A 12,403-nucleotide genomic window follows, 5' to 3' on the forward strand; every position below is an offset into this window, starting at 1 on the left:
GAAATCCACTCACCATATTTTTCCACAGCGAAAGTCGTTGTCGTGTTTTGCTCAAACTGCAATGCAGAGCAGGAAAAAAAAAACGAAAGCCAATGTTAAGCTTGGTTTTCTTCCCAAACCATGAGCACCTCACATTACTGCAGCTATGCGCGTTCAGGTAGCAAGCACCGAGTCGGTGCCCGCGCTAATGCTTGTCGTTCTTTCCCTGAAGGCAAGAAGAAAGGTAAGCAGCAGCAGGCGTCGCGGAGGCTCTCCAGCAAATGCATTTTTCCCATTTAATCATGTTAAATTCATTTTCAGGGATGTCCTAAATTTTTTTAATCGAGTGACGAAGACTATATGCTGGCTGCTTCCCCATTTATATGAAACGAAACAATGACACCGCCATTTATTTTGTACTCAAAAGAGCGAGGCATGTCGACCCCCTTGCGGTAGTAGTTGGCGGAGCATAGAAGCACAAAGAGCTCGACCACCACAGAACTCCTTTATCTCTCATTTCAGGTTCAAGTCATCTATTAAATCGGTTCGCAAAATTCTTCCCAAAGTTAGAACTGAAAGGAACATTACAGGCGCGATGAAAAGGAATGCAAAAAAGCGTGGCTTACGCGCTCCGCTGTTGGCAGTTTTATTCACCACGCTTTTACTTCGGCGGTAGCAAAAAGACACTACAGTCGTCAATTGTACATTCTAGGACGACTCTGACATCTTTTTCTTACCATCCAGGTAAAAGCGAGATGAAAAGAAAATTCTAACAGCGAAGCGCATTAACGCCGCGTTGTTAATAATAATAATTGCTTTTTGGGGAAAGGAAATGGCGCAGTATCTGTCTCATATATCGTTGGCCACCTGAACCGCGCCGTAAGGGAAGGAATAAAGGAGGGAGTGAAAGAAGAAAGGAATAGGTGCCGTAGTGGAGGGCTCCGGAATAATTTCGACCACCTGGGGATCTTTAACGTGCACTGACACCGCACAGCACACGGGCGCCTTAGCGTTTTTCCTCCATAAAAACGCAGCCGCGTTGTTCGCATTCCTTTTGATCGCGATTTTAAGCAGGCTTTCATGCGCTTGTTTTGGCGGCATTTAATCCTATCAGTCGCCGTTTGTAATTTCGATGCAAAAGAATATTTTTCTGCCCGAATATGCACAGGCCTCCAGAAAGACAATTCGTATAGGAGGTACGAGGGTCATTATTTGCTGCATTCGCTAGTTGTCACGAAATAGCGCCCATTACAAGATGAATTATGAAGGATCCTGAAAGAAAGAAATTATGAGCACACTCTGAGAAGAAGCTGAGTTCGCATAGTAGACTACTGTGTACAAAGTGCCCTAAAGGTTTAAGAGAAAGAAAGTTGTCACGCACATGCGTTGAGACATCATAACATTGTGCACAAAGTCGTTACGAGAAAAGAAAACCTGCCTTGTGTCCGTAGCGCATTACCAACGACCACTCGCCGAGAACGGTGGGCTTTGGCACTGAGAATTGGTGGCTCAGCATGATGTCCTGCCCCGGATTGAACTCCTTGGCCTCCAAGACCACGTTTTGAGGATTCTGGAGTCACGAAGCCGCATGGAAAAAGAAGTGCGGACGAAGTTCTGGAACTGTGCTGAGCTCGTCAAAAAAACATAAAAAACTTACTGAATTGACCACCCTGTGCCACGCTGGTGCTCATTAAATCGACCGGTGGCGAGGAAAGGCACCAATGGCAAAAAGAAAAGCCGCCCGTTTATCGTCTCTGAGCCACAAACAAACTTTAAGCGCTATGACAGAAACCACAGCATTGTGCGTGCTGCGGTATTAAGAGACGGCCGGCGATTCCTGTCCTCAGCTCCTCCTTTTCTTCGCTGTAACCGGCCATCTTTGACTCAGTCGCCTTCCACTGTTTTTTGTTTTTTTCCTTTGTAGTATTTATTGTGAGCAATGCAATAAAACCTGCAGTTTTAAGTCAGCGCTGTGTGTGTGCGTGTCTCCTTTCTCGTGTCCCGTGTAAGCGCGCTGTTTTTCGGTGACAGCAAAAGAAGACACAAAATACGAAAGAAATGGGCGGGATGATGATCGCTGATAATCGTTAGCAACAGTTGACGATTTCTAAGCAACTACGCAACCACAGCGACAGTGGTTGTGTGGCCTCCCAGGATATTTTCCTTAATGTCAACGAGAGAAAAAAAAAAGACCAAAATTAATACGCACCCTGACTTCAAGCTTGAACGGAATAGAGGATGGCTCCAGAGTTCCATTCAGAGCAATGAACCTGATGTTCACTGCGTCGAGCACACAGAAGGAAAAACGAGATAAATTAGGTGCCAAAATAGAACTGTAATATCTTTGAATATTTCAATCCAAACGCGTACTGCCGTGTCCCGCCGTTAACATAGGAACCTTAAAGCGAAAGTGCCGCTTGCTTACTGTCCCGGATCTACAATTATTGTTCTTAACATCAGCCTTAAGGTATCTTTCGCGCACATCGACCCTTGAATGTGAGCGTTCCTGGTATTTTATGAACAAAATCATGTTTTCGGGAAATCAGATGCAAGATTCTTCTGTAATGTTGAATAAACGAATAATATGCTACTCGATTCGAAGACAAATTAACAAAGCGTTCATAGGTTCAGTACTTGATCTGTTCACTTACTAACACAATCTTAATTCACCAGTAGCATGATTCTCTGGCTTGAGCACTGCTCTGCGATCACACATTTTTCGAAGCGACAATTGACGAGCCCAGAGATCGATGCTTACCGGTGGATCCGGGATGGTAGATGGGCTTATCCGTCTGCAGGAAGAGGTGGTCTGCGGATGCCCCGCTCAAAGGCAGCAGCACGTCACGACTCCACGCTCCGCATTGCACAGACAATTTCACCGTCGCGTCTCCTTTCGTGAGCTGCATATCGGGAACGTCTTCGGGCCTGACCAATACTTCGCCAACCACCGTAGAGCCTGGGAGCGCGCGCATAATCTTCATCAGCGTACACAGCGACTGGAAAGCTTGCGGGCAGATGTTGCCGCTAGTGGTGCTATTGTTGTCATTAAAGCGACATTTGTATACGGAACGCTCTCCGCGGTAAGCTGCTTCTTCACCGTAATATTTTGTGACCTAAAACCGCCGCGTTCGCCTTCTAGCGAATAAGATGTGTATTACAGGTGGATAGGGGGTATAAAGAATATGAAGGCTGGTGCCGGCGAAGGCGTTGTCGACAGTGTTCCATTTCAGATGGGTTTACGTCGTCGAGTCTATGCGGGCCACGTGATTATAGTGGGCTTAGGGGCCATGTCCACAGAATGTGTCATGTAGTTATCGCTGTCCCTGCTTTGCTCAGGAGGATGAAGAAATCAAATGGAGTTTTCATTTTATTTATTACTGTCATTACTAGAAAAGGAGTTCTTGATCTTGAAGGCCCACCTGGTGAAAACACAACCTAAATCAAATATAGTAACTTCAGTATTGAGTTATATGCCAATCTCTGAAATCAGAGGTGTGGCGAAGCGACTTTAATATCCGCTGCGCACATTGTTCTAATTTAGAGAGCAAACCGCCCTGATTTTCGGTAAACCTTCTGTCCCGAGCACCCACAATGTATAATGTCGTGAACTTCGTGACTCGTGTATCGGAACCAGCGAATAGCTGGGACAACTTGATGTTATTGGTTTCAGTATCAGGTAGCTGATGTTTTTAGTTGTTTGCATTTCTTTGAGTGCACCAACTGAATGGCTTCGATAGAGCTGTCGGACACTAAAAATATACAATTATTGTTTGAGTCAGTGGTTACCGTCCTTACCAGAAGGAATCTGCAGTGCGAACGGAATTTATTTACATCGGCTGAGGTCCATCACAACCCATTTAATTGTGAGTATGGTGACGCAATTACATTCTACTTGACTCAACGTAGGCTGGCTGCACGCCTAGAGTATAAATACTCCAAGACATCCGAATGGTTCGTGAGCACCGGTCCTGCTGTCCGGGTATTCCTCCAGTGCCAGTATGCCACCGTTGAACGAAAGCACAGGAGGCCCTGACTCTGCTTACAATTCATTATCATAACGATGCCATGCTAACGGCTGTGACTCAGTCAGAATCACAAGAATAACCACTCGCCGTTTCGCAAAGATAAAGGCGAGAATTCAGCTTCCACCCACCTGCTGCCACGTCCAGAGTCGTCTGAAAGAAGGCGCCGCGTCCAGGCCGGTTCCCCAGGAGCGAAATGCCGACCTTCTGGGCGCGGCCACTGGCCATGGCTACCACGGTCTCCCTGGCACCCAGGCGGAGAGCGTTGGGCGTCAGGACGACGCACTCACTGCGCACGACGTCAGCGTGGTACTGGTTAATGATGAATGAACTGCAAAAATAGCGAATAAATAGCAGCGACGGCGTAGAGGTATAGCATCCGCCTCGCTTGCCAGAGGAACGGTGCTCTAATCCCGGTGCCACGCAATTCGCCATCGGATAAAAAAAAACCGCTTGTTGATGGAATTGCACAAGAAGGCCCAGGGCGCGGCCTGATCTCGGTGGCCAGAACCGGTAACGCCCTCCCTCACCAGAACAGGGTGTGGCCACCTTGTTGTATTAATTGGCCACAACCTTCTACATGAATACGCCAATTAGCCCTCGGCCCTCGGGCCCCAGCGGCTACGGAGCAGCTGACCAAGCGGCGGTCTGACCTGCGACGCAGCAGAGGGTGCTGATAATTCCTGGCTTTGGACAGGTCGCTATTAGAAACTGACCCTAACAACGTTTAATTCTAAAAACTTATTCAGTGAGACTAGTCTGGTAATCTTGTTCGAGGAACTAGCGGGCATTTTTGAATGCGATTTCATAGGACATTGTGAGGCTAGGAGGACAGATGGGGTGTATACAATGCTAAAGATTAGCGGAGAGACCATAGCTAGATGTGGGATTCCTTGTCAATCAGGATACAGCCGGCAACTATAGAGGAATTATACAGTGTCAACGACAGGGTGGTAGCTGTAGCAATAAAGCTTGATAGCAGGTACGAACTGAAGGTGGTACAGGCCTACGCGCCCACATGCAGCCATAACGGCCAGGTCGTTGAAACTTTCTACGAAGACGGGGAGTCGCCAGACAGCAAAGAACACAGTACACGGCACTGATGGGTGACTTCAGTGTCAAGGTAAGCAGAAGCACGCTGGAGGCCAGGCAGTGGGCGACTATGGCGTAGGCTCTAGGAATGGCAGGGAATAGTTTGTTAGTAAAGTTCGCAGAAATAAATAGTTCACGAATCATTGATACCTTTTCTCCAAACGAAAAATTAGGACGTGGATATGGAAGAGGCGCAATGGCGCGACTGAAAACGAAATAGAGTTCATACTGTGCGCTCACCCTGGCATCGTGCAGGATGTGGAAGTCCTTGGGAAGGTACGTTGTAGCGACCACAGCATGCTAATGTCTTGAATTAGACTATACTTACTCTAGACTAGATTCCAGCACAACAACGGCTGCGTACCACCATAGTGTGACAAGCTTTCAGGCCTGCAAAGCCGACGAAACCGATCGGTGGATGGTCGCCACACCAGTCCTCGAGAAATCGGCGGCCAAGCGAAAACATTTTCACTCCGACGAAGCGACGGCCTATATACACATCCACGCTTCTCTCTGCATTATCCGTACGAAAAAAAAAATGGCCAGCGGTTTAGAATTGCAACACGAATTATTGTGCGAAATCACAGTTATTTACAAGTGAACTGCACCATACGTAACTGAAAGCGCGATTGAGGTGTCCACTGGCCCAGGGATCCAGTTAAGCGCGCCTTCAAGTTTTTGATCGTCAATGCCAATTTACCCAATATACGCCGGTGGTGGTGGTGGTGGTGAAAAACTTTTACAATGCTCAAAAAGAGAGTCTGGGAGTCAGAAGACCCCGCTACATGGTCGGGATCCTTAGTCCGGTACACCGCACGATCGAGTTCCCGTCTCGCGCCCGCACACTGGACTCCAGTGTGGAGCAGTTGAGGAGGGCAGTCTCCCATGCCTCTCGGGTAGGAGTACGGGAAGGGGAAAGGGGGGACTCTGAGTACATGCCCCCACCATGTGAAAGGTATCGCTGATCTCTCCAGGCATGGATTGGGAGCGACTTCTGTGTTGAGTAGAGCTACCGCTCTAAAATACAACACATGAGAGACCTTATTTCTTTTGGCGAACGGCACGTGCGCATGCTCGATGAGAAGAGCTGCGCCGGCTCCATCGGCAGCCGTCGCTGTCTCGTGTGGCAGCATCTCTCCGCCAGGGGAGAAATGCAGCGCTAGCGTCGCAGAGCAAACTCCCGTTTGCGTCCCTATCGCGCCTGAAGTCTTGAAAAACACTGCCAGAGTACCAAGCCTAAGACTGTTAAGCCACATTTTAGACCCCAGCCTTCCACTCCAAGGCGTCCATAATCCGCTCAGCGAAATTAAGAGACCCCTTCCAGCGGGGCCCGATCTGGGTTAAACTAAAGCCCCTTGATAATATCAAATTATATTATCAAGGGGCTTTAGGCGAAACTAAAGTCACTGGAACGGGAAAAGTACCGCAACCAGCCGCCATATTTGGTCCAGCGCCACTGAAGCGACGGCCGCGCGCAGTCTCTACGCAGGCATGAACTGCACAAGCGTCACAACGCGACTGGCAATGCTGTGCACGCTTATCTCGGCCCATAAGAGCAAGTGCTACGCAATCCTCCGGACGATCTGTGTGCCGGCGGCCGCGAGAAAGAAGCCAGCGGACCATTTATGGCGGTGACGTGGTCATTCCCCGCCATAAATGGTCCGCGCGCGCTGGCCCGCCGGCGGGAGAAAACGAATGCGGTACTTTTCCCGTTCCAGTGACTTTAGGCGAAACTGCATACGGGCGCCACCTGACGGAGCATTTATGCGGTCGAAGCCTACGCAGCGCAGCGCGCGAGGTGCGTCGCCCTGCTCGAGATAAGCGCCCGTCTCGACACCAGAAGTGCCTCGTCATGCGGAGCTCGTGAATTTTGGCCCGGTTCGGCACGCACCGGCTGGAGTCTCTTAGTTTCGCTCACGATAGTACTCCCAGCAAGCTCGACATGAGTGGGGCTCTCGGTTTCCCGAAACTACGTCATCGCCGCTAAGTTGCCTAACTGCGCGGCACGACCCCAGGTGCGCGCTTTTTTTAGAACAAAGCCTTTTAAACATTTGCGAAAACAGGAACAAGCAGGGAACTGTCACGATTAGTTTTAACATACCAAGGAAATTGAGCCATTCTATCTAAACTAAAATTATGTTGCAGTCGGCCTTGAAGGGCTGCAAAAATTGTTCACTCGTCTGCTCTCCCGCAAAAAAAATTCTAGGTGAGGTACACACGAAGTGCAGATAATTTCTCGGAGCATGGAACAGCGTAGAATCTATTTTCTGTCCACAAAACAGGTGTTTACGTATGGCGTGTGTTGGAGCCACAGGCTACGATATTGCAAAACTTGGGCTAATATTCTCCTTTTTATTTATAATTTAGATTTCGCAACCAAAACATATGGGCCCAAAGGCCCGGATGGTTTGCCTAATCCTTCACAGTAACCGTTTCTCCGGTGCTTTTTTTTCGTCACGAGATGTCTTGCGATCTTTTTCTGTTTAAAAAAAAAAGCCACAAATCTTACCAGCGGAAAAACCAAATCTTCTCTACATAACAAGAGCTCATTACACACTTATGGACATTGGTAAGGCAGTGGAGAGCTGTACAGTGCCACGAGTTTAGACGTCGTCTGCACGGACGGTTCAGTTGCTTGCGAACAAGTTGGACTAAACAGAGCAATTGAGTTTTCTCTTAATGGCAGGTGTTTCAGATGAGACGTCGAACAAGATAACTATCTCGTTAACTAAATTTTAATAGCTAAATTTCATTCAGCAGGTGCCATTTTTGTCACGCCCGCGCTGCGGTGCTGACTGCTGCTCGCTGCATTAGTCGAGGGGGAAGATCTCGTGATACCTGCGCCATTAAATGACGCCAATTGACGGGCGTCGCTCAGCACTCACCGCGGCGGCGCAATTTTCGACTCGCAGAATAATGACCAATGCTTGCAGAGCCACAGTGCCGACGGAGATCACGTTTTCGTAATTCAAGGAATTGATATGACTATTACTATCAGCCAGCTACAAATTTCTAATTGGAATCAGGCGCATATCTAATAGTTAAAAAGTTAACGATTAAAATTTGGTGACCATCTGTCTAACTTGTTGAAACGATGCGTCCGGCAATAGTGGTATTACTATTCCGGAAAAGCCATATTGTAACTTAAAAAAGCCTATTTTTAAATATGAGTGGTCAGGCCTCTAAAACAACTATTATATTCTACACAAGCAGGAGCAAGTAACCTTTTCTTTAGGTCTAATTTATCCAAGATTATTGTTACTCAGAAACGTGCGATAAGATTAATTGCTAACATACCATGGTATGCCCACACAGAAAGCTATTATTCCGAGTTTAACATCATTCAAGTGCCTAATCTTTATGCCTTCAAATTAATTCTTATGTACAAGAATGCTATTAGAACAAACAACGCAGATATGTTGATAGTATTCAACCTTCAAAGCCATGTGCCCATGTACAATGTACGCCGTTGCACCGCCTGGTCTACACCGTTTTGTCGGACTGCGTACAGATTTCAATCAAGCGCCTATAAACTTCCCTGTTACCTTAACACACTTGAACGTAATAACATCTCACTGGAAGAAATATCCAAAAATAAGTTAATTAGTGTCTTGCCGCTCCTGCATTAATGTATGGTGTTTCATTTCTGTTTTTTTTTTTTGCACTAAGGCTGTTGTCAATTTTGTGCGTATATTTTCTTACTCATCCATACTGTATTTTTGCCCTTGTACGTTCACAAAATTCGCAATGTATTCCAATGTTTCCAGTATTTCTCTGCATTTGTCATGACTAAGCTGTTCCCTCGTCATACTGTCATGTGGGGCGTACTGGGGCTTTTTCAAGCCGCTGCATGCGGCTTTTACCCTTACATCCGCTCTCATTCTGTATTCTGTGGAAAGAGAGAAATAAAGATTATTATTATTATTATATTATAAGTAACAAGCAGCGAATGCACCACACAGAAACATCCTCATTTTATTGTTTCCTTTCGTGTTAATGTTGCAAGTGCGATTTCTCAGGGTGCCCGGTCTACTCAGAATCATCATTGCATACGAAAAAGCTGCACGATGCTTCTGCCTACACCTGCATACAGCGATGTACTACCGCTGAGATGAAACTCAAAGAACCGCGCTGACGATGGATGGGTACATTAAATTTATGCACAGTCCTTCTGTTACACTTTTGACGACAGTGTATATTGTTACACCGAATAGACGTTCTTCTGCTCCTTGTTTTGCAGCAAATGAAATTCTGGCGAGCTGTAACATAGTCCACAAAATTAGCAGCTTAAATAGCAAGACAGCTTACCAATCGCAGTGCGTGAAGTAGCAAGCAATATTTCTCAGTGCTGTGCAACTCCTTCAAGAGCAATTTGTCTCGAATAAGCGAGTCTTGTTAAGATATAAACGGACAATTCTTTTGAATATACCTAACACAATACGTCCTAACCTATTCATTACTTATCGAACGGAACAAATAGCCTAACAGCAGGAAATTTGTTGTAAAGAACGAAGCATATCCGCCGGCAAAAGGACTTGTTTGGCGCCAGCGAACTGTTCAGACGGTGCTGTTTAGTAATAACGTGCCCATGTAGCTTCTAAATGATCGTTGATAAGTGTAAACAAAATGTCTAGAATAAGGCGTTTCTGAGACCACTGCAAGACATGAGTCAGCATCAATATGATTTTACCAGAACGTAACAACGAGTACATTTTCACGCTATTTGTTTAGTATAGTTCAGTCAAAAATAAATAGGGAAAACTTAAAACAAGGTTCCTTGTGTAATTATGCCTGCCGCGGAAGGAAAGGCTTGCCATGTCGATCAACGGTACCGTACACAGGTCAATACGAGGACAAGGGCTCACAGAACTCCGAAGCTATACGGCTGTACACGGAAACCAACTTTCAAAACATGCCGCTATATGCTCTCTTCACTCACAACGGCTGATGCTTTGTTCCTGACAGTAAATATGTGCACTCGTCCTAAACTTACACAGTGGCTAATTTCAGACACCATTTATGCTCTACGGAGAGATATGCACGGTTTGCATGGGGCGTGGGTAGTCAGTACTTCAGTGCTGTTCTTTTGCTCAGGAATTCAGTGAAACTGGCAACGGCCTGACTCGTCACTTGGGCATCAATTGCGCCCCGTGATTATCACGAATTGCGCGCTGTAAGCTTGGTTGGGTGGCGACTACGGGCTGCGCAGAGATCGGTACCTTAAGTTCGTGCAAAGAAAGCAGCTTTTAAGGATTAAGTTAAGTAAGGTAGGTTCAACCTCAAATACTCGTTTCTTGTTTACTAGCAACCGCTTAAAAAAACGAAAAAGCAGCACTGCCAGCAGTCTTTATAAATGAAGGCAACACGCCACCAAATAGCGTGACAAACTAGTACTTTCTTTTAGTCGTCGGCTGGTAAAGAACATAGAATCAACGTAGAGGGGATGAAATTCAGTAATTTAGGGTTACCTTTGCAATAACGCATTCGCAGCGAGAGCACTTGTAAGCAGAACTCGTCAAAACTCGTTTGCCTTTTTCCGTGCAACCTGACCGCCATGGCTATCTTTCTTGGCTGTCTTCTCGCAGCAGCTGTGCCCGCCTACGCCGCATAATTATGTCTGCGGACATTTATGATTCTGGCATGGTTTATGCTCAGGCTCCGCTTTATTGTGAAGCCCTGAGAAAAATAAAATTACCTGGAGTAAGTTTCGTAGCAACAAACCTCAGCTGCGTTATGGTGAACCCAAAGCTTACGGATGCATAATTCAGGCACCGTCCCTCCTGACGAAAGACACACATTTCGGCCATGACGACAACTCTATAAAACTTGGTCACAGTGACAAGGCGCGAAAGACGCCTCACATGCGGTTCCGCTCATCGTTGACGGACGAAGAATACACATTATCAGCCGTCGCTGACGCATTTGATGTCTCTACGAATACTTAAGCGACTGTGAAGTCGAAAATATGAGTTATTTGCGAATATGGAATTGTTATTACTCAGTGCTCTAATTATCCTCGCCGTGAATCAGCAAACATTGCATGGTAATGAACAGGCCCTTAATATAGCACCGTGAAACTTACTTATTTGCCTGGACCCGATTTGGCGTTGATGCGATGAGCGCGCAGACGGCCCAGAGGATGGGGCCCGCGTTCATGTTGGCGGCCGACAGCAGACTGAGCCCGAAGCCGATCTGGACGTAAGGATGAGAGTTCGGCCGACCAGGAACTTAGCCGCGACTCGCTTGCATCAGGAATAGGCAAGAGAGGGGCAGCTGCTTTGGCCCGCGGTATCTTCGCGAGATAGAAGCCAGCGCGCTAGTCTTAGGTTACACTGACTTAAGTGCGTCGCCTGGAAAAGCCACACTCGTGGCCGTCCTCTAACTGACCGTGTCGCAAGCTGGGTTGTCCTTGGTCAGCGCTTGAAGCACTTGGAACCCCGCGATTCAGACAGACACTGAGTGAGCGGGAAAAAAATCGTAAGGCAGCATACCAACCATTCTGCTCCTATGACACTCCTATAATTTTTGTGCCAGTCTTCCCTAAGCAAGGGCGAAAAACTTCATTTGCAAGGGGGTGAATGCAGAAGCTTAAGGACGGCCCATACTTTACCTGCTTGCGGAGGCTACGATTTTGTTTTACTCCCTGCTAAGCACATGGCTGTTGTCCACTCAATGCAGTGTAAGTCGCTATATCGCGCTTTTTCAAGGAGGTGGCGCCAGTTGGTTCACATATGTAGCCCCATTCAGGAGAGCACTGAAACAGTCGGCCGAAGGTTGATAGCGAACGAAGACCAAACAGAATAAGTGGCTTTTGTATGAGAACCACACATATCTGACGATAAATAGACGACATCTTTCTTAGTTTACGTGTTAGATCATGCAGAATTAAGCTTTGGTGGTTTCAAATCACGGCGGCTGCGTTTTTATGGAGGAAAAACGGTAAGGCGCCCGTGTGCTGTGCGATGCCAGTGCACGTTAAAGATCCCCAGGTGGTCGAAATTATTCCGGAGCCCTCCACTACGGCACCTCTCTCTTCCTTTCTTCTTTCACTCCCTCCTTTATCCCTTCCCTTACGGCGCGGTTCAGGTGTCCAACGATATATGAGACAGATACTGCGCCATTTCCTTTCCCCCCCAAAACCAATTATTATTATATATTTCAAATCAAGTGCGTAAAGAAATTATCATTATTTGCGGATGCATGCTACCGGCAAGAATTGCCACTTCAAGGGCGACAGCTCATTGTGGAGCACGCGGACTCGTTTCCCTGTACCGCCCGCTCTGGCGGCCGCGCAACAACCAAGCACTATG

The 12,403-nt window shown here is 47.0% G+C and overlaps 1 protein-coding gene across 1 annotated transcript in view; it reads right to left on the minus strand.

Annotated features, from left to right (window-relative positions):
• The window catches only part of LOC144125707 (venom factor-like), an 88,896-nt gene extending 77,562 nt beyond the window's left edge, over positions 1-11,334 (minus strand). Inside the window, exons 1-6 of the mRNA XM_077659339.1 lie at positions 11,176-11,334; positions 4,133-4,290; positions 2,738-2,935; positions 2,189-2,259; positions 1,418-1,549; positions 14-56 (exon numbers count right to left, since the gene is read on the minus strand). Of these exons, the coding sequence (XP_077515465.1) occupies positions 14-56; positions 1,418-1,549; positions 2,189-2,259; positions 2,738-2,935; positions 4,133-4,290; positions 11,176-11,249 (676 nt within the window). The 5' untranslated portion in view covers positions 11,250-11,334. The remainder of the gene's footprint in view (positions 1-13; positions 57-1,417; positions 1,550-2,188; positions 2,260-2,737; positions 2,936-4,132; positions 4,291-11,175) is intronic.
• Between the last annotated feature and the right edge of the window lie 1,069 nt (positions 11,335-12,403).

Source organism: Amblyomma americanum, chromosome 3, assembly GCF_052857255.1.
Source record: "Amblyomma americanum isolate KBUSLIRL-KWMA chromosome 3, ASM5285725v1, whole genome shotgun sequence".
In the NCBI taxonomy this organism is placed as follows: domain Eukaryota; kingdom Metazoa; phylum Arthropoda; class Arachnida; order Ixodida; family Ixodidae; genus Amblyomma; species Amblyomma americanum.